The sequence below is a fragment of the Chrysochloris asiatica genome, unplaced genomic scaffold (genome assembly GCF_000296735.1).
Source record: "Chrysochloris asiatica unplaced genomic scaffold, ChrAsi1.0 scaffold00003, whole genome shotgun sequence".
Classification (NCBI taxonomy): domain Eukaryota; kingdom Metazoa; phylum Chordata; class Mammalia; order Afrosoricida; family Chrysochloridae; genus Chrysochloris; species Chrysochloris asiatica.
In genome coordinates this window covers 50625120-50652464 of record NW_006408521.1, presented here as the reverse complement: position 1 = coordinate 50652464, position 27345 = coordinate 50625120, and the positions used below count along the sequence as shown (strand labels likewise).

Genomic DNA, 27345 nt, shown 5'->3' with positions numbered 1-27345 from the left:
GAAATCAGTCCTTAGGGAAATGCAAATCAAAACAAAGATGAGATTACAAACAAACAAAACCTTTGTCATTGAGTTCATTGTGATTCACGGAGACCCTGTAGGACAGAGCAGAGGTAAGGGTTTCTAAGACTGCAAATCTTCATGGGAAGAGACAGCCTCATCTTTCTCCCACGGACATCCTGGTGGGTTTGAACTGCTGGCTATGTGATGGTTAACAGCTCAACACTTAATCCATGATGCCACCAGGGCTCCTTCAAATCCCGTAGGATGGCGATAATAAAAGACAACTAATAATGTGTTGTTGAGGATGTGGGAAAACTGTGACCCTATAGGACAGACTAAAACTGCTCCATAGGGTCCACTGCTATAAATCTTCAGGGAAGCAGACAGTGACATCTTTCTCTCACGGACCACCTGCTGGATTCAAACCACCAACTTTTCAGTTAGCAAACACTTTACCCACTGCATCATGTACCTAAAAGATCTTCAAATACATCTCCACACAAAGAAATTACTCACAAATGTTCTTAGTAGTATTATAAAGCTAATAAGTAAAGACAGTCAAAATGTCCATAAACTGACAGATGAATAAATAAGATAATGCGGCAAATCCATGCAATGCAATATTAATCTGAAACAGACGAAATGAAGTACTGATATGTCTACAACATGAATGAATCTTGAACACACGTTCAGTGAAAAAGCCATTACAAACAAGCGCATGTTATGTAATCCCATTCATATTAAATATTCAGAATAGGAAAATCCATAGAGCTAGAAACTAGATTAGTGGTTGCCAGGCACTTGGTGGGTAGGGGTAAGGAAGGGGAATGACAGCGAATGAGTATAGGGTTTTGTTCAGGGATGATAAAAATGTTGTCATGCTAGGTTGTGGTGGTGTTTGCACAACCATATGAACCCATTAGAAACAATGAATTATACTTGACTTGGGTAACCTGTATGTGAATTCTATTTCAGTGTTGTTGGTAAGTGCCATTTCTGAGGAGTGGCTAGTGAGTTTGAACCACCGACCTTGTGGTCCAGTGCATTATCCACACCAGGACTTCAATAAAGCTATTAAATGATACAAAAAATGCACAAGATCTCTACAATGAAAACCGTAACTATTTTACTTAGAAAAATTAAAGAATTTCTTTCCATGGAAGACAGGACCGGGAGATCTGTTTTCATAAAGACACGACCTAGGAAACCCCGTGGGACAGACAGTTGCATTCTATCATATAGGGTCACTGAGTCAGAATCAATTCAATAGCAGACAACAACAACATTATACTATGCTTATAAATGGGAAACCTCAGTATTATAATTTACAGATGCCAATTCTCCTCCAAAAGGAGCTCTGGTAGCGTAGTGGTTACGAATCGGGCTGCGAATCTTAAGGTCAGCGGTTCGAAACTACCAGCCGCTCCGCGGGAGAAAGATGAGGCTTTCTACTCCCGTAAAGATTTACACCCTCGGAAACCCTGTACAGGGTCGCTATGGGTCGGAACTGACTCGACGGCACTTAACAACAACAACAACAACAATTCTCCTCCAAAGCAATCTATAAATCCCAATCATAATCCCAATGGAGTTCTTAGAGAAATTTACAACCTGTTGTAAAATACGTATGGAAACACAACCCCCCCCCCAACCCACTGCCTTCAAGTCAATGATGATCAATGGCCCATCCATAGCTCAGAGGAGAACTGTGCCTTTGGGTTTCTGAGAGTGTAAATTTTCACATAAGTAAGTATATAGCCTCAACTTTCTCCCTGGATGGATTTGAACCACTGACCTTGTGGTTAGCAGCCCAGTGTGTAATCTACTATGCCACCAGGGCTCTTTGTACAAAGGCCCCACAACTGCCAAAGGTGAGGCTTTCTGCTCCTGCAAAGATTTACAGTCTTGGAAACCTTATATAGGGTTGCCATGAGTCGGAACCAACTCAACAGCATTTTACAACAATTGCCGAAACAACCTAGAAACAGAAACAAAAGTTAAAGTACACGCGTCAAGGTTTATCATAAAGCAACAATAATACAGTGTGGTTCTGGCATAGAATAGGCACTCTGATTAATGGAAAGCATAGAATCTAAAACAGTCCACACTTAGACGGTCTATTAATTTTTCACGCAGATGCCAAAGCAATTCAATGCAGCAAGTTTTGTTTTTTATTTTTACCAAATGGTGTTGAAAAACATAGAATGTCAGTCTGAAAAAGTAATGAATGTCAAACGCTACCTCCAAGCCCTAAATAAAAACCCCACAACTCTAAAGTTTTTGAAGGAATATAGGAGATCTTTGCAACTTGAAAGCAGGACCTAAGCCCTGGTGTGGCACTGTAAGGTAAGCACTGGACTGCTAGATGCAAGATCAGCAGTTCAAACCCATCAGCTCCTCTTAGAAGCCCTATATAGGGTTGCCATTCAGCTGCTCCTTGGAAACCCTATACAGGGTCGCTATGGGTTGGAATCAACTCGACAGCACTTAACAACAACAACAACATGAATAGGAAACGACTCAACAGCACACAACCACAGGCAGGGCTTGGCAAGCAATACCCATGAGAGGAAAGAAAAAAGTGATCAATCTGATTGATTTAATCAAATATTTATAAACGACTGCTCATCAGAGATCTCATTAAGAAAATAGGTACACCACTGCTGGCAGAAAACATTCCCAAAACATTTGTCTGACAATCTTTCTCCATGAAGCTGGGCATCCTGAAAGTCAGCCTTTCCAGCATTCAGTTAGAGGTTTTGCCTGGATGACAAAGTTAGACAGACTGGCTTACAAACTTTCAAGAGGGAACCTAGATCCAGAGGGTTCGAAGGAAGACAGAATCTCCACTGAGTAGTATCCAATTTGTCTGGGCGGGGCTGATGAAAGGAGATGCAGATAATCAGTCTCTTGTGATACAATAGTGAATAATTATTATCAGGACTAACTGTGAGAGTTGGAAATGTAAAAAGGTAGACATTTTGTAGCAATAGGAGGGGATTGACTGACTGCAGTCTAGGAGTGGAGGTTCCTGGGACCATCAAGGGAGAAGAGTGGAGAGTGGGACCCTACTCAGAGAAGCAGTGATGCCAGAGATGGAGGCAGAGATGATGACAGAGAGATGGAGGGGCTGGGGACTTTAGACTCTGAGAGGTAGAGGGGCTGTGTGCTGACGACCGGGGGCAGGCTTGCAGGGTATATACCCTTTGGTTGGTTGATGATGCATGGAGGGCAATGCACCATGGCAATGAAACGATATATGATAGGATGAACGTAAAGCTAATGTTCTCCCATGTAAACTATCACATAATTCACAATAAAAACTTTAAAAAAAGAGGAAGTTATACAATTGCTTTCCAACACCTCTAAATGGTCTTGGATGCTTAAGATGCAGTATAATAGAAAATTAAGGGTGGGGAGAGGTATGAGTGAGTCTTTCTAAGTTTACTGAGGCCCACTGAGATGACCATGAACCTGGAAACTTTCTTTTTTAAGACATAAGAGAAACCATAGTAGTCGAGCTGACCTCAGACCAACAGTCACCAGCTTGTCCTGGCTAAACCCCTGGCTGAAGTAGTTCATGCTATTTGATACAACTTTTAAATAAAGAACAACAGGATGGCGTTTTCCAAGATTCCCATCTCCAAGCAAAACCCCTTGATAGCAATTTCATTTCATTAACGAATGCAGAATAAATGAACCTAGCAGTTTCCTCCTGCTACTTGATGCAAAAGTCTACCTAAGAACCAGCTGGTTTATAATAGTAAATATCCATGCTTGGTGGGGCTAAACTTGGCTGGTGATAGCCTGTGACAGTATCTCGATTCTTAGTTAAACCCATTTAGATTCAGCAGAAAGAAAGAAACAAACTCCCCAGAGCCTCAGCCTGCAGAAAGGTTTTCCTCTGTATGCTCAAAGCTCAAGGACTCTCTTCAAAAGTTACACTAACCATGGGAGTTCTGCAAACAAAGGCATTAGAGCATTAGGGTAGTATTTCTGAGTTTTCATAGCAGAAATGAACAACAGGAAGACAAATTCTACCTTAAAGAAAACTAGGAGGACAATATACGACAGGGCTTTGCCACACTCTGGAGCTGGTAGCACCAAGTTCAGCAGAAGGTACTGGTGAGACACAGGGCTGAAAACAATGAAGTGGGTGGAACACCCAATAGACACAGGAGCTGAACTCTTGTCTCCACCTCATCCTGCAAAGTCAGGAAACTACTCCTTCCCAACTCTTGAAAACAGAAGGTTTAATCACATGACGCTCTGGACTTGGAGTAAATCAGACCATGAGAAGGCAGTGCTGAGTAACCAGCCCCTAAACAGAGAGATGAAGTTCAAGTCTGCAAACTGAACCATGAGAATCCATGACCCTTTCTGTACAGTTCCCAGAATGTCAGACACACAGATACCAGGCAAGAGCCTGAAGGAACCTCCCCATGGGTGGCAAAACAGTCTCCGGGGAAGGGCCAGATGCTAGCACTTGGGGGCAACCCAGGAAGAACCCAACTCTGTCCCTCAGTGGGGCCACAGGAGCCCCACCCATTTAGCACAAGGACTCCAGTTTTACATAAGAACACCCAGCCAGCAATCAACCAAAAGTAAGGAGAAGCTTCCATCACAAAAGATGGATGTCAAGACAAACAAAATAAAGTCAAGGGAGGGGCAGCTGAAATCTGCACACAAAGGGAGGAAAGAGATTATACCCAGAATCAAACAGGGTGGTATTACCTTAAAAAAACAAACATAGAATTCAAGAAAGAAACCTTGGAAATGAAAACTCAACAGAAAAGTGAGTACAAAAAAATCTTCCAGAGGAGTGAATAAAAGATAAGATGGATCAAGCAGAGTCAATATTTGCCTAATAGGAGTTCCTGAAAGAAAGAACAGAGAATGCAGAAGGGAAGTACCTGAATTTTCAGATGTAGCAGACCTACTGAAGGGCTAGAGATTGACAAAGGATCATTACAAGGTTCTAGAAAGAGAATATAAAACAAAAACAAGGAATGCCATCAGTGTAAATTACAATTCTGAGTGGAAATGATTTTCAGTCTAGAATATTCTATACCAAGCTAGAGAGCAGAATGAAGATAATGTCAAGCACAAAGGTTCTGAAAACACATAATGCCAATCTATTCATTCAAAGGAAGCTTTATTACAAGGAGCTTTTCCTCCACGGAGTCTTCTCTTATCATCTGACTGGTAATCCTGCCTCCCCTCTCTTCTAGAACACTGGGCTTTGTACTTGTCCTCTAAGAGGATATGGGCCAAGTGTATCGTCTCCAGCTTCTAGTCTGGTACCTACTGGGCAGTAAGTGCTCAGCAGATGTCGGGTGAATCACCAACAGTCAGATATGCCATTTCAACCTTCTCTGTCATTAAACAACGTACCCCATAGGCTATAATTATTGGGCAAAGGTCCCCTTTTATACTGCAATGGAGTTGTTTTCAAATGAAGCATCAACATGTATCATTTGAGGGCTTTGTTCTTGCCTTGCTGTTGTTAAGAGCCCTTGAGTCTGTCCTGGCTCATAGTGACCCTGTATAGAGTGTTCGAAGAGGAGCTGATGGGTTTGAACAGCCGACCTTGCAGTTTGAAGTCTGGTGCTTACCCTACAGAGCCACATTTTCATATTATTTGTTTGGAATATGAGCAACAGCATGGGTTGGGCAGCTTACTCTGTAAAAGGCGATATAGTAATTGTCTTCAGCTTTGTAAGCTCTTTCACAGCCCACTTAACTCTACCATCACAGACTAAAGCTCCGTAGACAACTTGTAAACAAACTGATGTGGCTGTTTTCCAATCAAACTTTATTTTCTAAAATAGCCAGCCACCAGATTTGATCAACGGGCTGTAGTTTATTAACCCATAAACAACAGGATTGGCAAAGTGACACCATCAATGGGCTCAAATGTAGCAACAATTTTGAGGTTGGCCCAGGATCGGGCAGTGTTTCATTCTGTTGTGCATAAGGTCACTATGAATTGGTACCGACTCACTGACACCTAACAACAACAACAAACAAAGTACCTCTTTATCCAGTCCCCTCAGTTTTACAGGAAAAAACCTTCCTATTGCATATAAGTGGGTATTAATAAATTTGTGGGTTTTGTTTTCTATCTTTCTTTCTGAAATCTAGTTATTCTCATTCAGAACTCAAAGCAACACCCAATGAAAAATAGAGTTCAGAGGTTAGACGAGGAGAAACCATTCCCTTTTTAGAATATCCCTGTCTTCCACACTCTGGGGCAGCTACCTCATTGGTCCTCACTTTAAATTCAAGTTTCTCCTAATTCTGAAGGAAACCACTAACTCTTTGAAACTGTGATCTCAGTTTTTCCAATCAAGGGTGACTTAGACTGCCTTACCGAGCAAGTCCTTTACAAACAGCCATGGGAACACGAGGTTTTCCAACAGTTTGTTGCCTGAGTTCTCCCAATGAATGTTGTTTGGCTGCTTTGGGCAGATTAAAAGCAAGATGCTTTGTTTCCAAAAGAAATCAATGGTTGTAAGTTCCAAGAAAACCAACTGGTCTGCAGGATGGTGTGAGGACATTAACAGCAACCCAAGTTTTCAATGATCTGTAACCTCAGCGAGACAACAACCGTGTTTCCCTAGCGTAGGGAGATTGTCTGGAGAAACCCCTTGGTCCAGGATTCTTCTGTCCAGTCTCGCAAGCCCAGTCTATAAAATTGCTTTTTTTTTTTTAAGATCAAAAGAGTGTATTAAAACATGGGAGTCCTGAGGGTAAAGGGTCAGAACAACCCCTCAGAATCCTAATTGATTACAATAGGAAATCCAGAAGACAGCATGGGTGGTTTTTCTAAGTGGATATGGCTATGCCTCTCAAGCCAACCACCAACCCGTCTTAATGGGAAAGAGAGCTGATGTAAATATCATGACCAAAGCCTAGAAGCTCCTAGGATTCTGGTCTGGCAATAAAAATAGTTGACATTTTAAGTAGTGTCTGAAACAAAAGATAATTAGCTATTGCTAGGTGTTGTCAGGTCAGTTTCAGCTCCTAGCAACCCCATGTACAACAGCAGGGAACACACGCTGGGGTCCTGCACCCTCCTCAGAGTCGCTGCTGGGCTTGAGCTCATCGCTGCAGCCAAGGTGTCAATCCATCTCAACCAGGGTTGTCCTCTTTTTCGCTGCCCCTCTGCTTTGCCTGTCAAAAAGCTTGTCTAGCACCAATCAGATCAGCAGCTATGCATTTGACAAGGCCACTGAGAGCAGGCCTGCCAGAAATGCACTGGTGATGAGAGAGAGAATGCACATCTAAAATCAGTATTTTTGTAGGGTCTGGCCTCTTATCCCTGTGGACCAGCAGCCTGCCAACTTGATGTATTCACTTGACAGCTATTTCCTTCACAAGATCAGATGTAACAGTAGGCACTAAATGGTGGTATGGTCTTCAGTCAGTCATTTGAAAGGCCAGGATTAAGGTTTTCCAAAACCCCAAATTGCTATCAAGTTGACTTCAACCCACCCCATGTCTCCCTCTAGGAGAGAATGGAATCGGCACAAAGGATCTCCTAGGCTATAGATTTTTAGGGAGACAGACTGCCATGTCTTTCTTCTGCAAAACAGCAGGTGGCTTCAAACTACCAACCTTGTGGTTAACAGCCAAGTGCTTAATCAGTGTGTCACCAGGCCCCCTAAGGCTTTCCTACAAAGTGCAATTTCTAACTTTGTGTTTTTGAAGCTCCTTAAAACTCAACATCAAGTCTTTGGGAGAACAGAACAGATCCTATAAAACACTGAGAGCATGATTGGACCTAGAAGGAGAAGCGATGGGAACGGGTCTCAGATGGACACAGCTCCAGGTACATGTAAACACCATCAGCATGGAAATCCCTGACAAGAGGCCACGGTAACTCCATTCGGCAGGAATGCCTCCAGCCAGGAGCTTCTATCTCTCTGGAACTCACTTAAAATGTTATTTCAGAGTGTGCTGTCTTAAGTGCTTGAAGTGATGGAAGGTTACAGAAGAAGCTTGAATGCTAGATCTTCATTCATTGCTGAGCTTCTTGTAATATTGAACCTCAGAGGACATTTAAAAAAAAAACAACCATCACACAGTAAACTGCTTTCTCTGACTCCCCTCAATACTGAAGCCAATCCTTCCCACTAAAAGTTAAGGGCTCCATCTACATCACCAACCAGAGGAGACAGTGCATCAGTTATTTAATGAGTCCTCTGCATTGAATCACTAAAAGCCTGGAGACACCATCGTGTAAGAGGCTGGCGGGAAGACAAGCTAAGACTCCTTAGATAAGCTCTTGAGTCTGAAGAAGCCTCAGCATTCTCATGTATAAAATGAGAACATGCCATATATTGCCAAGACTGGTGTGTGGACTCGGGGTGGTATATTTTGGAGTCTCTGCACCTCAGTATCTTGTAGATGACAGAGCCTCATTTCTAACAGCTCTAAACAAAATGTTCATACAGCCACTCCCAATAAAAGAGCATCCAGTTACTTTTTGATCAAATCACTGTTAAGGTGTACTTTAGGCATTGATTTAAAGTAATAACATTAAGATTAAGGTAACAACACTTGCCAGTGATAAACAACAATCAGATACATGAGGCATTAAGGAATTGGGATGATGAAGAATGGAGGTAGCCTGTCTTCTCCCAAGCAGTGACCTTGGTCATGGTTCTTCTGCAAGTATTCCAAGACAAGTCAACCTAGCTCTGAATTCTGCCATGAGCTTTGGCACCCAAGAGCTTGAACTATTTATCTTCACGTCCCCAACTGCTGTCAGAGGGCCTGGCATCTGAGTCACTCAATAAACATTTCTGGATTGAATGAAGATAAGAGCCAGAATATTCTGGAAATTTCAACTCTGTTAGTAAATAACGATATGCATATCTACTGCTTATAAATAGTGTTTATGAGTGTTTGATATGCACTGAGAGGACTAAAAAAGATAATGCATTGAGAAATTTGGGGATGGTGGATGCTGCAGACATGCTAGTGACAAGCATCATTTATTCTGATCACCACTGCAGTACTACATAGAGCGTAAATAGCACATAGCGTTGTTAGATGCCATCAAGTTCATTCTGGCTCACAGCAACCCCATATATATCAGAACTAAACACTGCTTCATTCTGCCCCATCCTCACGATCATTGCTGTGTTTGAGTCCATTGTTGCAACTACTGTGCCGATGTAGAGTCTTCCTCTTTTCACTGACCCTCTACTTTCCCAAATATGATGTCCTTCCTTCTCCAGGGATTGGTCCTTCCTGACAACATGTCCAAAATACATGAGACAAAGTCTTGTCATCCTCCTAAGAAGCATTCTGGCTACACTTCTTCCAAGACAGATTTGTTGGTTCTTCTTACTTGTTCTTCATTTACTATTCTCCTCCAACACCATAATTCAGAGGTATCAATTATTCTTTTGCCTTCCTTACTCATGGTCCATCTTTCACATGCATATGAGATGGCTGAGAAGACCCTGGCTTATGTCTGTCAGGTGCACCTTAGTCTTCCATTTACATAGGAGGAACTCAAATACACAGAGCTTAACTCAGAGAGCTAACAGGTGGTGGAGTCAGGATCTGAGCCCACATTTGTAACACATGTGTTCATCAAACCCATGTGTGAGACCTGTGTTCTTTCCACTATACCCACAACCGCTCCAGATTCATACCATTCAGTCATTGCCTTAAGACTAGAACCAACCCATATATCAAACTACGTATTTGTGTGTGTGTGTGTGTGTGTGTGTGACAAAATAGCTTCCATGAAGGAATAAGCTTTAGTGCCGCTGGTCTGAAAAGCACCGTAAGAAACATGAGCAAAGTCCCTTGGATGAGTCCAGGTCTTCAGTCACACACTGAAGGGTGAAGTGTCACGCATTCAGGCTGCCGAGCACAGGAAAGCAGCAATATAATGTTCTGACACCTCCTCCCCTGCCTTACTCCCACCTGCTGAACATCTTGTCACGAGCCAAGCACTCCACAGTGAGGACAAATGGACTGGGCTCCGCATTCATATACCAACACTTTTCTCTCCACTTCCCAAAGAAAGCGATCTGAAAACATGGCCCCAGGAAGTGACGAGCCTCCCCAGCCACTGAACTTACAGGAGGAATGGATGCTGGGGAAGCTTTTGCGGCCCTCGGACACCAGGTCAGGGTCACCTGTGCAGTGCATTTCTGAGTTCATCACTCCATCTGGAAAGCAGCGGTAAAAGAAATCGGGGCGAGGTCTACAAAAGACACCATGGACATTTTCACTATAAAATGCTGCCATTGCAAATGAACCCCAAGCTGCCCCACCATACCCCACTGCCCTCACCCCCCGAGCTACTTTCTCAGGGCCCCTCTGCCATCAAAAGAGGGCCTCCCCATGGAATAGACAAGGTGGCCTTGGAGGAAACTCAGGCTTCAGGGTTGGAAGATAGTTGAGTTCAAATTCCATTTCTACCACTTAGTAGCCCATCACCTTGGGGAGGTCACGCCTCCAAGTTTCAATTTCCACATCTGAAAACGGGGGTAATCAACACTTCCCCAAAGGTGCACAGAGATGTTGCACAGAGGTACTTAAGCACAGGGTCCAGAGTAAAGGGTAGTTCCTGGCCCACCTAATGCTCCAACAATTCAGGGGCTGCTTCCAGGATCCATGCCTCCAGGGGCCAATTTTCCTTTCTCAAATAGCAGATCTCTCTTAAGTTCGGGCGGACGAGGTGACGGCTCAGCTCTGGGATAGAGAACACGGTCACCCAGGTGACCTTCAGAGGAAATGGGGTTTAAGCTGGTCCTGAAGCCAAGCCTCCCATAGCAACCACAGCTAACATTCACTGAGGACTCATTGGTACTAGACCCAGTGCTGAGCACTCCCAGGCATCCTACTGTCTGTTTCTTCCTGTGGACCCCAGCGCTCTCCTTTTACAGGTGAGAAAAGCCAGGCTTAGAAAGATTACGTTTGAACCAGGTCACACACAAAGGTGAACTCTGGCTCCCAGCAGTGGGATTCTCCTGTTGACACACTTCACCTCAAGCTTTCACTGTCTCACCCATGTGAGGATGCATGAGGATTCTCTGATGGATGTGTGAGGGTCAATCAAGTCTCATAGATTCAACAGGTGTATGAATGAGGATGTCGCCCCGGGATGCTGTAGAGCTGGTGGCAGACCCTATGTCCTTCTCTGTACATATCAGATCGGGGCTCTAGGTAGAGACATTGTGCCTCTCCCAGGTGACTAGTGCCTCTTCATCTGTGGCTGGGTTGGGGACTAAGAATCATCATTTTCTCAGGGCCCACTGATGACTCTTTAGCACTCCCAGCTGGCAGAGCACTGCAGCCCTGGGTCATGCATTGCCCAATGTTTGCCCATTGTTCACCCCACCAAGAGACAGACCAGCACTCTATGCCAAGTAGATCATCAATAAATGCTCAGCTCCTAAGAAAGGATCTTCTGTGTCTAGAGGAACCACTAGTCAAGGTCAAACTCAGTGGAACTGAGAGCCTGTGATTGCTGATTTCTGCAGAGACTGCTTCACACCCATGGCAGTCGGGGGAGGAGGCCAGATAAATGGAGAAGAGACACTGTCTCTCACAAGAAGTAAGAAAAATGTGTCATAAGTTGAAGTTCAAATTGTAATTGTAACTCCCGGTCCTCCAAAAGAACAATATATACATCATCCTATTTGTTTGTTTACTACAGGCCAAAACTACCAAGAGAGTGTCTCTGGTAAGGACCTGGGACAGCAGTCTGCTGTCAATAAATCAATAGATCCCACGTGACCAACTGGCCCACAAGAATTATGGTCGGTGAATCTTTCCTACTGATTTCTTGTTTTCTAGACCAGAGGGTTCATAATTCAAAGGAGATGGTAGATCTGTGCTGAGGTCATAAAACCCAGAAGGACAGCAACTAAAGGCAAACTACAGATATTCCAAACTGTCCCAAGCAGAGTCCTCTGACCAGAGCCTACACTATGGATCATTGTGCAAGGTCCCTCCACAGAGGACCTTGGGTTTTGAGAGTCTAAGTCACCATGTGCTTCTTTCTGGAACTTACCTGCCCACTATTAATTTAATAGTGTTTGTGCAGACTCCATTCAAAGCAAGAGCCAAGGACACCGCTGGAAAACAAAAGCAACAGATAAAATAACGGGCTGACTCTCAGAGCAAAATCATCATCGTTGTCATCATCATCATCACTATGACATTAGAATGCTCCTTAATGTATGCCTGAATGAAACCCAAACCAATCCTTTAAAAAACAACTGGAGGAAGTCTGGGTTGCTAGGGCAAAATGTAATTAGGGGAGGACTTTGGAGAGTGACTCATAAAACCCCCGGCCCCTCTGACATGAAATTTATCTTTCCTCCTTGACTGAAAATTTCAACATCAAGAGAAGCCCATTCATCATGTTCTGGGCTGATAGCTTCAGATTTAATACTACAGAATTGTCATTTCTTTTACTGGTAGCAAGAAACATGACTTTTTTATTTCCTTCTGGCAAACCTCTCGGACATCATTCCAATCAGGGCCACGGCTGGAATCTCAATGCAGAACGGGACAGCCCACTCTGGGACGATCTCATGGTTGACCCATCATCGCCCACAACTGCCCACTAGTTTTCAAACAAATTTCTGTTTCCCAGAAGATCAAGAGTCGAAAGCCTCACTGGGTTTTCAGAGGTTTGTTGATTTGTGCCACTTAAAACAGCAGGAGTTTCTGGAATTCATTATTTTAAAATATACAGCAGAGGGACTTCCTCCCGGCAGCTTGAAAGGACTTTGCTTGATGAAGTAGGATCGCTCAAAGGCAGGAGCCATAGAATTATCCTTATAAGGACCTTGGACAGTTCTCCCGTGGTTGATCAAGAGTGGCATCAATGTGACGGAAGGTGAATCCCCTTGCATAAGCGAGAGACACTTACTGCTGCCCTGGTTCCATTGCTCTGCTGACTAATAATGCATGTGTGTTACCATTTCCTTCTGGCAAGTATGAACAGTTCAATCCTCGTGGAGATTTATGTAGGAACGTAGCAGTGGAGGGGTGTTTTCGAGAAGGTGCTGCCTAGAGAACTTTGTGGTCACCAAGGGAGACAAATATGTTGTTCCACAAACAGAAAACGCCAGGGAATGCTCAACTCAGTAGCTACAGCACAGCCAGCTCAGGCCACAGAGATGGGGATAAGATCTGCCTACTTGTGATAAGTAGGCAGAAGTGGAGAGGATGGGGTGGGAGGTTAAGTTCAAATGCAGACCTATGACAAAGGGAAAGGAGCCATCTAAGAGTGGGGTACTGGTGTGGCACCGGACTGCAAGGCCAGTTTGAACCACAAGGTCGTCAATTCAAGTTCACCAGCCACTCCTTGGAAACCCTATATAGGATCACTATGAGTCGAAACCGACTGGATGGCACTTAACAGCAACATCAAGAGTGGAGTGGGAATAAAGAAGTGATGGCTGCAGGGGTGAGAGCCGAGCTTGGTGCAACAACTCAGCACTAACTTTGTTGTTGTTGTTGTTAGGTGCCATCAAGTCTGTACCAACTCATAGCGATCCTGTGCACAACAGAATGAAGCACTGCTCAGTCATGGGCCAACCTCACAACTGTTGTCATGCTTGAGCCCATTGATGCTGCCACTTGGCCAATCCATCTCACTGGGAGTCTGCCTCTTTTTCTCTGACCCTCCACCTTACCAAACATGATATATCCTTCTCCAATGACTGATCCCTCCTGACAATATGTCCAAAGTATGACAGATGAAGTTTGGCCATCCTGGCTTCCAAAGAGCACTCTGGCTTCACTTCTTCCAACACAGATCTGTTTGTTCTTTTGGCAGCCCATGGCACTTTCAATATTCTCCTCTAACACCATAACTCAAAAGCATCAATTCTTCTATGGTCTTCCTTATTCACTGTCCAGCTTTTGCATACAAATAAGGTTATTGAAAATAATGTGGCTTGGGTCAGGTGCGCCTTAGTCCTCAAGCTGACATCTTTGCTCTTCAACACTTTAAAAAGGTCTTGTGCAGTAGATTTGCCTAATGCAATATGTTGTTTGATTTCCATGAGTGTTGATAGTTGATCCAAGAAGAATGAAGTCCTTGACAACATGAATCTTTTTCCATTGATAAGAACGTTGTTTGTTGGTCCAGTGGTGAGGATTTTTGTTTTCTTGCAAAAATTGAGGTGCAGCCCATACTGAAGACTGTGCTCTGTGATCTCCATCAGTAAATATTTTAAGTCTTCTTCACTTGCAGCAAGCAAGGTTGTATCATCTGCATATCGCAGGTTGCTAGACGTGCAACTGGGGTGTATTGATGGAAGCCTAGCATGGGGACGCTAACTGAAGTTTGCACACAGGGTCCCTTCCTTCCTAAAATGCCAGCTTACTCTTTCTCTCCCTCAGAGTCCTGACAGAGGGGAGGATGTGTGTGAACATTGGCAGTCCTCTTCTTGTGTTGTCTCCTAAAGGCAGTCTGAGACGCAGCCTTAAATGTCTGTGCCCTTCTCTCCATTAGGACTGGTCCAGCGGGTTCCCTGCTGCCTTACCCTGGTGGGGTGGAGCTGGGTTCAACCTTCTCCAGTTCTTCACACAGGTAAGGTCTCTGGGAGCAAGAATCATCAGTGGAGTGGAAATCCCACCGTGTCCCATCGATCTTGGTACATCGATCCAGAGACTGTACATGTTTCTAACTTCCTGAGCCAGGTTGGTACACTATCAAGCATAGAGCAACTCCTCGAAAAAGTGCTAAAATCTATATGCATGGGAGGTACCCACCAAGAGCTGGCAACTTCACTCTCAGACCCCAAACCTGGAGGGGATAGAGAAGAGCTGGAAAGGGGGGTGGCATTATTAAGGATAGAGTTGTTATTACTAAGTTACCTCAGGGTTCTGAAAGTCAACTGAACTGATGAACAGCACACCCCTAAGGTGGCCAATGTGGGGACCTCTCGCTGATGCAAAGAGAAGGTTTGGCTGAGATCAGAGCAGGAAGTGTTGGACAAGCAGAGAAACAGGGGTCTCAATCAGGAATGCTTGTTGATTACCAAGAGGCGAGGGGGATGGGTTTGTAAGACCCCATTTTTAGCATTCCACAGCACTGCAGGCCTAAAGAGGCATCAGAGGGACAAACTAGATTGACTGATAGAGAAACGCACCTCAACTCAGCGCAGCAGAATTAGAATGTGGAGTCAGCAAGCAATGGCATGCATTTCAGGTACACTGCAGCTTAAATCCCTATAGTTGGATGCCCCTGGGGTACATATACATCCTCTTGGCTAACACCTTTTACCCAGAGGTGGCCCAGCACTGTGTAGAGGCAGATAAGGGGAGCCTTTGGGAACCCAGCTTAGATGCATTAAGTCCACTAAGGAGGCCTGAGTAAAGTAGAAATCTGAGAACTTCCCTGAGAACATGTTGCACTCCAGAGATCACTGGGAAATGAAACTGACACCCAGTTTTCTGTCCTTAACTCTTCCCTCCCCAAACTTCCTAAAAATCGTGATTAAAACAACAATAACTTTACAAAACAGGGGGCTCCTCATCATTTTTATAGGACAGGTTCTCATTTTGGAAAACAATGTCCAATAATTCTGCCTTCTGTGTTTGTGAGTATGGTATTCAATTTTACAATGTCACCTGAGGGAGCTTTAGCAGAGTATGAAAAGGTCCAGAAAGTAATGGGGATCTACTTGCTTCCATAAAAACTGTCCAACCCCAGGGACCAGCAGTAAGTTATAAACCTAACCATGAATGACAATTCTCAGTCAGGGTACGGATCTGGGGACTCAGTGCCAAATGAGTGGCTAGTATAAACAATGAGCCCCAAGACTTTCGGGTCAGCTGAGAGGGTTCCTAAAAGGACACTGTGGGGACCACAGTGATATATGTCCAAACACTGCCTGGCTGCTCGAGCCACACCGGGGGAGGGAAGAACCTACTCCCTTCTTGGGGAAACTGACCTTTTCTGTCACCTCAGCAGATGAGCCCAGGCCCTGTGTTCACAAAACTCCCTAAACCCAGGCGGTTGGCCCTGGGGCACACATAACCAGATAGAGGGTGTCTATAGCCATGGGACATTATGTACAGGCTGAGAAATGAGTCAGACCAGAGTCTCTATCTGCAAAGTTTGGAGTGAGACACACAGGAAAGTTATGGTGAGCACAGGAGTCTGACAGTCACACAGATTTGGGGCAGAAGCAGCCACCTCTGCAGTCCAAGCCACCCACAAGCCACAGGTATGGGGCAGCAGGAATGATGAAGTGTGAGAACAGAGAAGACAAGTCACAGCCAGGGATGGACGTGAGTTGGAGTGGATGGGGGACAGTGAGTCTCCACTCTTGATGGCCCAGCTCCCTATCTGCTCCCCACATAGCACCTCTGTACTTCCTGTCCCCCATCCTCGGGTGTCCATGAGACTGCTTCTTGGAGCCTTGTGATGCAGTCCTTAATTGATGTGCACTGGTTTCAGAGGGAGTCTGTTCTTTTCATCTAGCAGATCTTGGTTATGTAAGACATGTTTTCTGTACAGCCTCAGTGAGGAAGGCCCTCAATTATGCTACAACCCTCACCCTTACCCGCTTGCCTAGAAATAAGAGTCCCAATTTGGCTACATGTTCATTTCCTCTGTGCCCAGTAATGAGCAAGCATGGCCTTTAGGGAGGAATCTCATTTTTCCTTATCTCACTGCTTCACTTAATGGGATGTGCTCTCGACACAGCAAAATGTAGGTGAGGGTTTGGGTACTATCTATGTGACAAACTAAACAGAATCTAGAATGCGCCAGACTGCAAAGCCTTCTGAACTGCAAGGTCGGTGGTTCAAGCTCTCCAGCTCCTCCTTGGAAACTCTATACAGGGTCACTATGGGTGGGAACCAACTCCACTGGACGGTGCTTATCAACAACAATGATCACAAGGAGTCCTGGTGTGGCACTGTGAGTTAAAGTACCAATTGCAAAATTGGCTCGAACTGCATGCTCAGCAGTTCAAGCTCACCAGCCACAGAAACCCTATACAGGGTCGCTATGGATTGGAACTGACTAGACAGAACTTAACAACAACAATGATCACAAGGACTCCTGGTGTGGCACTCTAGGGTCAGCACTGGAACGCGAACCACAAGATCAGCAGTTCAAAGCCACAGCTGCTCTTTGGAAACCCTACACGGGGTCTCTCTCAGTCAGAATTGACTGGATGGCATTTAACAACAACAACAATGATCCCAAAGCTGAAACCTCACCTACAGTGGGTTGTTACACAGGCAGATTGTTTTGGTTATCTGTTAAAGTGACTGTTTACTCAGCATGGGATTAACATGCTGAGGGTCCTAAGAATGCTAAACTCCTATCACTTGTAGATGTGGCTTAGCTCAGGGAGAATTTATAGCAATGGTGTTAAAATAAACAACGACAAAGTTCAGTCAATGAACACAGACTACAATATTGTTAACACAGTAATCACCCCTCAACTGCTCAAAGTTTCCCCAAACTGAAGTATGGGACTTGCTTTCACACTTAGCTAAAAACACCTATTTTATACTCCCCTTTGCCCATTTTTGCCTTTTGTCAACAATGACTTGTCAAGGAGTTTTGGGTTGAATTCTGAGTTACCCATAATGGTTCTACTGACTACCAGTCTAGTGGTAATAAGGTTTCAGATTCACTTTGTCTTGGGACCAAGCACAGATTGCTGGCATGTGTGCCCACGTAGACATTCAGCACAAAGGACAGCAACAGCCTGTGGCCGCTGACAATCCCATTGGTAACAACTACACACTGGCCCTTGTTTGGGCTTAAAGCTCATCTTGCTTTGCTTCTTCCAAGCTTCATTTGACCGAGAGAAAAACCATATGAATGTAACTGCAGTTTGTTTTTCTTAAACTGGATGGTCTACTTAAATCCAGCCCCATCCCCTGAAGCAAGAACTGAATACTCTACCTAAGAAGGCTTCCTTCATTTCAGTCTTGTCTGTCCTCCGGATAATTTTCACCACACAAATAACAGCCAGGGGTGTAAGGAAAGAAATCGCCTGGAACAAATAACAAATAATCCCTTATGAGGACACTGGTTTACCATCGGAAAGGTTGATTGATCACTAAGCTAGCTTCTTCATTTAGACTCACTAGTTCAATGATCTTCCTGAACTTCTGACTTGAAGCAAACAAGGAGAATTTAGATCTTTGTTTCGGGACTACACACACTTGAAAGTCTGATGGTCTGATTGTGGGTTATAATTGATTAGTAATAGCAGGGAGCCACCTTGAAAGTGATGGCTTTTTAAACAGAAACCAACAGTCTATAATTATGATGCCCCATCTTAGCCAATAACTCCCCTCTGCAGAGGGTGAAGGAATCCTTGGCCTCGCAGCCCCATCTCTCTCTGCAACATAAACATGATAGCAAGTGGGGCTTACTTACATTCCCTCAATCCATTCCCTTTTGGTGTTTGTTTGTCCATTATTTTTTTCTCTTGAAAGGCAGAGGTCAACCCTTCTGTGGCTTGAAGTTTCTCCTCTTCCCTTTCTCCATTCTCTTTCCTCCCCAGAGCACACAGATGTGTGAGTTACTTAGTGAGTTGCTGGGTGAAATCAGATGCACCAATAGACACAAACCCTACTATGAGGAAGGAACTGTGCCAGGTACTAACAACTACAGGAGTCCCTTAAGTCCTCAAAAGGGTCCCATGACTGTTTTCTCAGGTCTGGGGGCTAAATGATGTGCCCAAACACACAGCTGGTGAATGCTGAATAGCAAGGGTAGGGTTTGGAGGCTCGGTCTTCAGCCTCCCACATCTTGTCTTTATCCCAACATTTCATAATTCCATAATTTATAAGATGTTTTAAACATTCCAAAAACTTCTTTAAAAAGCATTAATATTACTCCCTTCTAATTATAGCTTCCTAGGATAACAGCATAAAAATTACTGAATATCTACCCAATTCACAGCTGATGTGGTTTGTGGAGGGGAGTTACTAATGGCCAAAAAGTTCACACCTTTAGAAATCTTAGTGCTTCCAATGAGGACCACTTTCTGGAGAGGGATTTCAAAAAGGTATGGCTAACTGGGGGCTAGAGCTGACAGTGAGGTGACCAGCTGGTCTGAAGTGCAAGAAGGTGTGCATGAACTCCCAAACTTGCAGATAGTACCCATTTGACCTAGCTTGGATGGCTAGCGGACCAGAACTTGACCAGATGAAGATAAAGAAGTCTGATACTGCAAGCAAGCAGAAGTTGCTACAATTTGATGAACTGGACCTTTGTTTATGGAGGCAGTTGCTCAAAATTCCAAATGAAATAGAGGGAGTCTTCATATCAAGGATCAAGTTTATTAACTCAGTGCACTGGGTTGATAAGGATGGGTGACTTAGACATTGGCTATGAAAAATGGGGGGCTACAAAAGCATGAGGAGTCCTGATGTGGCGCTGTGGGTTAATGCGCCAGATTGCAAAGTCGTTTGAACTGCAAGGTCAGTGGTTCAAGCTCACTAGCTGCTCCTTGGAAACCCTATTCAGGGTCGCTATGGGTCGGAGCCGACTCGACGGCACTTAACAACAACAACAAATAAAGGAGTGAAGTGGCTGGCTTACTCGCTTTCAGGAGTGTGGTTAGTTTCAGAATGAGGGGGTTAAGATAGAATCCCCATGAATAGTTTTCCTCTTTTCCAGATGGATCCAGTGAAAGGCAATGGAGTATGATGGTGACAGGATTTTATGATTCAATTGTGAGTAATTGTTATCATGATTAATTGCAATTGCCACAGTGAAATTGTAGACCATGTGTAAGTAAAAGTGGGGAGTAGTTAATCTTTCATTTCAGAAACAGAGGACCCCAGGACCATAAAGAAAGAAGAACATGAGTGGAGCATGAGATCCTACCCAGAAAAGGGGTGCTAGCGGTCACAGGAGAGACAGTGGCAAAGGTGATGGCATGGAGACAGAGAGCAGCTGAGGACTTCAGGCCCCTGGACTGAGAAAGGCTGTGTGCCTGCAGGTAGGAGGCTGGCTTCAAAATGTGCCCTTTGGACATTTAAATGAATAAATATTTTATGTTTTGTATGTGTACATCAAATATTTTTGTTTTGCTCATCTGTGAAAACTAAGATGTAAAAGGGAAGCCACAGGGAGGAAGCAGGATGACTGTTGTTACAGGGAGGGGAGAGTAATTATTGAGAGGACACAAAACGTGTGATTGGTTGAAAGTGAAGCTGATGATCTTGTCTGTTTACCTTCACTCAATTCACAATAAAAATTTGGAAAGAATATTAAAATAAATAAATAAAATGGTAGTTTGGGTCAAGTTGGTGGGAATGGAGGAAAAAAGAAACGAGCAAAGTATTTTGTTTTGTTTTATTCAGAAGTGAAATTAAAAGACTTCTATTTAAAAACAACAACAAAAAAGTATGGCTAGATTTTTTTTTTTTTTTTTTTATGTGGGAAGGTGCAGCTGACCCAAGTCATAGTATTTTCAATCACCTCATAAGCATGAAAAAGCTGAACAATGAGTAAGAATGCCTTTGGATTATGGTGTTGGCAAAGAACAATGAGTATACGAAGAACTTCCAAAACAATGAACCAATCTATCTTGGAAGAAGTACAGCTAGAATGTTCCTTTGAGTGAGGATAGTGGAACTTCATCTTGCATACTTAGGACATGTCATCAGGAGGGATCATTCACAGGAGAAGGACATCATGCTTGGTAGACGGTGGGTGACAAAGAGGAAGACCCTCAATAAGTGGCTGCAACAGTGGACGCCAACATCGCAGCAGCTGTGTGAACGGCACAGTCGACTGGGCAATGTTTCATCCTGTGGTACAGAAAATGTCTGAGTTGGAGCTCACTCAGCAGGACCTAACAACAACGGAAGCTAATTAGATGCTTTTCTTTCATCAAATCTGAATTCGTCCAAATGAGTATGATCTTCCAAAAAGTAATTGAGATGCTCTACACAATCAGATGGCCAATGCTAAAAAGATCCTGGGGATTCTTCTTTGGGAACTGGCTTCCGAGACAGTTGACAAGACACAGGAAGTCAGCCAGCCCCTGTTAGTACTTGCCACCATTTCTTTCTGACCATGTGTGATAGTTGGATGAGCCTCCTTATCAGGCATGGCCCTGAATGACTCCCACTGTTTAAAAGTCAACTAGCAAATCTTGTCCCCAGGAGGACACAGGCCCTAAGGGAAGTGGTAAGAGGGAAGACTCAGAGATAAGGCAGAGAATGCAAGAATTTCCATTCAGGACATAATGAAAGGCAACCTTCCCCTGGTTGAGAAGTATGTGGCTCTCACACAGAGGAGCTGCAGAGTTTGTTAAGATGCTGATTCCCTTGAAGTGGCTGATGTGACAGGTCTGCTAATCTACACACTTTAACAAGCATCTCAAATGATTCTGATGCAGGTGATTAGAAACACTGGTGCCAAGCTTCAACTCCTGCATCCAGTGTTTACAGAGGGACAACTGAAGTACCTGCTCACTGAAGGCCACACTGCAGGGCAAAGCAGAAGACTTCCTTATTTCCCCCAAATGCAAACACCATGCCTGCAAACTTATGCCCGTGTTCCTCTTAACTTATGCACCTCTCAATATATAGACTGGCCACAAGTCCCCAAATGTAAGAAACAAGCCCAGTTTCCAGTAAAAGATTAATTGTTGTTAAGTGCTGTTGAGTTGGTTCTGACTCACAGAGACCCTGTATAGGGTTTCAGAGGTGCGGCTGGTGGGTTTGAACCGCTGACTTGTGATTAGCAGTCCACTGTTTATCTTACTCTGCCACACCAGGACTCTAATAAAAAATAGGCACTCACTTAAAAAGCAAGCAGACCCCCACCAAGTCCAACATTAAAGATAAGAAAAACAAAAGTGCAGGAGGCATTACAAGACCACCCCAGCCTGTATGCACTAAGATTAGACAGAAATGGATAGATGAATAGCTACATGAATGAGTGGATGGATGAATGCAAGGGCAGATGAATGGATGGACAGACGGATGGATGATGGATGGATGGCTGGATGGATGGATGGATGAAGGGATGGATGTATGTATGTATGAAGGGATGGATGGATGGATGAAGGGATGAATGGATGATGGATGCATGGATGGATGGGCAGATGAATGGATGGATGGGCAGATGGGTGGATGGACAAATAGATGGACAGATGGACGGATACCATTGAGTTGATGGTGATCTTTCGTGTACAATACAGCAGAATAAACTACTGTCCATTCCTACATCATACTCATAAATACCAACATGTTTGAGTCCATCACTGCACCTACTGTACCCATCCACCTCATAGAAGGTCTCCTTTAGTCTCACCGGCCCTCTACCTCACCAAACATAATGTCTTCCTCCAGCAACTGATCCCTCCTGATGACATATTCAAAGGAAGTGGATCAGACACTGTTCTGTTGTGACCTATAAAGTTTTCCTTGGGTCAGACCCTTCTTCCTAATCTGTGTTAGTCTAGAAGTTCCACTGAAGCTTGTTTATCATAGGTGATGCTGTTGGTACAGGAGATGATGATTGCATTGCTTCCAGCATCATAGTACAATACAACCCCCACAGTACAATAAAGTGACAGGTGGTGGTAGACAGAAATTAGAACCCAGAAAAAAAGTACAAGTGGGGGAGACTTTTCCTATGAATTTCCAAGAAATTCTATCACAGAAGCATCCGAGCACACAGTATCTAGAGTCAACACATGGAAGATCATTTGTCTTAAGGGCGTATTGATGGGAAGCCATTAGAGCTGTCCAGCTGGTGCCCAGCTCATAGCTTAATGTCCAAGGGGGTTCCTTTTAACATTCGTCTCTCACTCAGCCCTCCAGTTCCTAATTGGAGCCCTACTTCCAAAGTGACTGGATGTAATTTAACCCAGTTCACACCTTCCCTAGCTGGAAGAGTAACAGTATCTTCTCTAGTATGCTTCCTGGGTCAATGCTAAGCCTGGAAGGACTAGAATAAAATGCTCCTAGGAGGTCCTGAGGCTCCCCCATCTCACACAGACCAGGGGATGCAACTGTCAGACCAAGTCAGACAAGGCACCTGCCACAAGAATGTCCTACCAGCATTTGGCCTGATCTCATTCCTTCTTCTTGGAAACTTACCTGCCATGCCTAGAGCAGCATCACTCTCAAATCAGGACAGGTACATGCTGACTTACTTTCATCATTCCTCTCTTTCACTCAAATAGTTTTCAACTAAATGTTGGAATTCAGAGATGGCCTACAGAAGTCAACCTGCTTGGGACTGAATCTCCTTTTGGGGGCACCAGGGCCTCTGAGCTGAGTCAAAGGACAAAGAGAGACTAAGCCCCCAACTTCTGCTCAACACCACAGGTTTAATTACACAGAGTTCAGACCCCTCTCACTCTTCTGATGAAAGTGATCAGAAGCTATTACCATGCTGCCTAAGCTAATGGAGTGGACAAAGTCAGACACAGAGACATGGAAGTGGAGAGTAGGCATTCTACCTCCAAAGAGGTGTGGACATGGAAGACCAGCAAGTGTAGTGAAATTTCCCCTGGGATTATCTTTCTTTGAGTTAATGTTTCCAAGACTGAAAAACAACCCTGGGAATGAGACCAGTGTAGAAAGATAGCAAATGATTGGGGCTCATTAAGTGAGATCTGAGAGAGACCGGAAGTACTAAACCAGTCAAACGCTGCTACTCCGGAATTTGGGAATGCTACAAGATCTTTTCTGTGTTTGCATTCTCCTTTGTTAAGAACAGAGGGTGCTGAATACATATGCTTAGGTCAGAACCACAAGGCTGACAGGTACTGAGAACTTGATATCCACAACAAAGTACTGTTGCTAGGCTCTAAATTCCCTGGTAGTTATATGTACCACCACTAGCAAAATGGAATCCTGGTGTGGCACTGTGGATTAATGCGCTGGACTACAAAGTTGGTTTGAATCACAAGGTTGGCGGTTCAAGCTCATCAGTTGCTCCTTGGAAGCCCTACACAGGGTCACTGTGGGTTGGAATTGACTCAGCGGCACTCAACAACAACAACAAAGTAAAATGTGTCTGTCATCCCATTTGATGTTCATCTCACACCAACTTAGGATGGGATCACTGTTAAAGTACCCTCTTTTTCAGAAAAGGAAAATGAGGCGCTGAGAATTTAAGTGCTTTCATATAGTGAGTAAGTGGCAAAGCTGGCTTCTGAACCCAGGCAGACCACTTCAGAACCCACACCAACCACCTACCCACAGAATCCACAGAGAGTTCGCATCAGATACATGCTGGGCCTGGGCTACCATTTCACTATTTCTAAGGGAAAACTATTCACCAAGAATTGGGATGTTAGCCACAAGGAGTAGCTCTACTCTGTCCTATAGGGTTTTATGTTGTTGTTGAGTGCCTTCGAGTCAGAACCAACTCAGTGACCCAGCATAGAGTTTCCAAAAGCAGCTGGTGGATTTGAACTGCCAACCTTACGATTACTAGGCCAGGGCTTATCCTACAGCACCACACATAGGAGTTGAAATCAACTTGATGGCAGTGGGAAGGACGAGAGCAACCAGCAACTTTGAACAACAGAAGGGGATCAAAGCCAGAGATGCCAGGTGTGAGGATGGGATGAGGGAGGCAGAGCAGAGCTTGTCATTGTGGTTCATCCACATCCGATGAAACTCTGGGTCCCAAAGGCCCTAATTTCCGGCATGTGACAGAGAGGCGGTGCTGCTGAGTGATGATGCACACACGTCAGGACAGGCAGACACCTGGAAAAGGCCCGGCTGTGGCAAAACAAAGACATCTGTCGTCAGGAAAAGAGCTGTCTAGGACTTCCACAAAGAGCATGAAAATTAAACTGTCCATCATGAACCAGCCGCAACACTCTTCCTGCCTCCTCCCCCAAACTGACTCTATTCCAACTTTCTACAAAGCACCCCACTTCTGAGTTGGAGACCCTGCTACCAACTCAACAGAGAATCAATACTATTCTATGAGGCTAAATCATCTAAACATACAGTGACTAGAGAAAAGGAGACAGGGGCAAAGGGTAGGTCGGGAGTAGATTTCATTTTAAAAGCAAAGATGTTGGCAGATGCCTATCATTCATTCTTCAAGACCCCAATTGAGTTCTGATGCAGACATTTATGTCTAAGTCTCCATCTAGAATAGGAACCATGTCTTATTCAGCTAGGAATCCCAGTACCAGCTACAGTGCTCCGCTCAGAGCAGGTGGTTTATAAATATCTGTTGAATTAAGTTATGATTAGCTCACCTGAGGAATCCCTGGGTTAATTCACTCAATTTCTAGATGAAAACTTGGTGGCTGAGTCCATCCACAGGTGTACCAGAAGAATGGCCTGAGCATCTGCTCCCAAAATACCAGCCACTAAAAACTCTATGGACTAGTCTACACAAACCATGACCTCATCTACTCTGAGACCAGAAGAACTAGGCAGTGAGTGCCCAGAGACCAAAACTGATCATTCTGATTTGGAATACAATCAATAAATCTTGATAAAAATAGAAGCAAAATGTGAAACTGAATTCAAATTCTTAAAAAGTCAAGAATTACGTGAATGGGTTGAGACTGGAGGACTCCCCAAGACTAATGCCTTGAGATACTCTTTAAAGCTTCAACCAAAACAATTCTACGAGGACATCTTTTAGTTAAATAGCAAGATTGGCTCATAAAACATACATCGTCATTTGTAGTTACTGGGGTCTTTTAAAAAAATCATCTATCTGAGACGGAACGTTCAACATTTATGACTGAGAGGCAAAGGGGGCAGGGAAACCAGGTGAATAGAAATAGAATACCCAGAATACAAATCATAAGACAGCTGACACACTGAAAAAAATATGACCAATGGCACAAAACAAATTGTTAAATGGGTATTTAATTAGCTGTGTTATACTTGCACCCAAACCATAAAATAGTTTAATAATAATAAAAACCTATGGCAGAGAGTGGCAAGATGGCGGACTAGGTAGAAAGGCTTCAGAGAGCCTCCACCAAAGAATTATGGAAAACCAATGAAAGAGATGCAGATGATAGTCCTGGGACCCTGAGCTTTAGATGAAAGGACAGAGAAGTAGATTGAATGCTTACTAGGAAAGGAAGCAGCACAGACACTGCAAAGACAAGAGATAAGCTGGTGACCTGTGCTGGCCAGCCAGATGTGGCTCTTGAGACAAGACAGTGCATTAGTTATTGCAAAGACAGACTGATGACTCATGGAGATAAAGGAGCATTTTTTTTCTTGTTCTCCGCATTCCCCTGATTACCAGAGGCATGATCTGCTCCCACCCATTGAAGCTCCCAGTCTCCCTGCAGTCTGAGCCGTATGGTGGTAAAAGGCACAGTTGTGACCCCAATCAAAGTGACTCAGGAGCTATCCACACTAATACCAGTACCTGAATTCAGTGATCCCTGATCGAAACCTGCAGAGCCAGCTCTGAGAAGACCTGGACTAGCCTTAACTAGAAGAAGCAGCTGAACAGATGTGGAGGAGGGTGGGAAGGAGGCAGGTGATCTATGTGGCAGACAGGCACAGCATGGTCATCTTGAACTTTTGCAGGTGGCTTTGAAGTCAGAGGGTAGTTGGTGGCACGGAGGAATACTACCGATTAGCAGAAAACGGTGTGTAATTTTTTTGTGTGCCCCGCATTACCCTAGTGACCAGACTCCCAGTCAGAGCCACACAGTGGTGAGCCACACAGCAAAGTAAGCTGAGAGCTAGCAGCACTAACCCCAGGTCCCAGATTCAGGTGTGACCTGCTCCAGACCTGCAGAGCTGGTTCTGGCCAGCCCTGGATTAGCAGGAACTTAAGTCCTTGGCTGGCTCTCTCGGACACAAATACCCTGATCCCACAGGACCTTTGGGGTATGCATGAACTACTTTTGGATGAGTGCTCAAAACAGGTAACATCTAGGCCTATACGAACTCCATTTAGAGCCTTGCACACCCACTATACGAGTTCTGTGGTTGCAAGGAAACTCCAGAATATTTTCCTCTCTGGGTCTGGTACCTGCCCTGGTTTTTTCCTTTTTCATTGTTTTCGATTGATTTATTTTTGACTTTTTATTGTGAATTGAGTGAAGGTTTATAGAGCAAGCAGATCATCACTTTTACATTCAACAAATCACATACTTTTCTTTCATGATTGCAATCCCCTCCATACATCAACAATTAACAGCATTTACCTCTGTAAAGGGTTGTGTTCTTTCACCATACTTGTTCAATATGTATGCTGAACAAATAATACGAGAAGCTGAGTTCTATGAAGGAAAACGTGGCATCAGGATTGGAGGAAGACTTATTAACAACCTGAGATATGCAGATGATACCACCTTGCTTGCTGAAAGTGAAGAGGACTTAAAATATTTA

General features: G+C 44.2%; 1 protein-coding gene across 1 annotated transcript in view; it reads right to left on the bottom strand.

Moving 5' to 3' along the window:
* The window catches only part of PPAPDC1A (phosphatidic acid phosphatase type 2 domain containing 1A), a gene marked incomplete at its 5' end in the record, with an annotated part of 95381 nt that overhangs the window by 46936 nt on the left and 21100 nt on the right, over nucleotides 1-27345 (bottom strand). The window contains 3 exons of the mRNA XM_006831412.1: nucleotides 10110-10234; nucleotides 12050-12113; nucleotides 17930-18020. Coding sequence (XP_006831475.1) covers nucleotides 10110-10234; nucleotides 12050-12113; nucleotides 17930-18020 — 280 coding nt within the window. The remainder of the gene's footprint in view (nucleotides 1-10109; nucleotides 10235-12049; nucleotides 12114-17929; nucleotides 18021-27345) is intronic.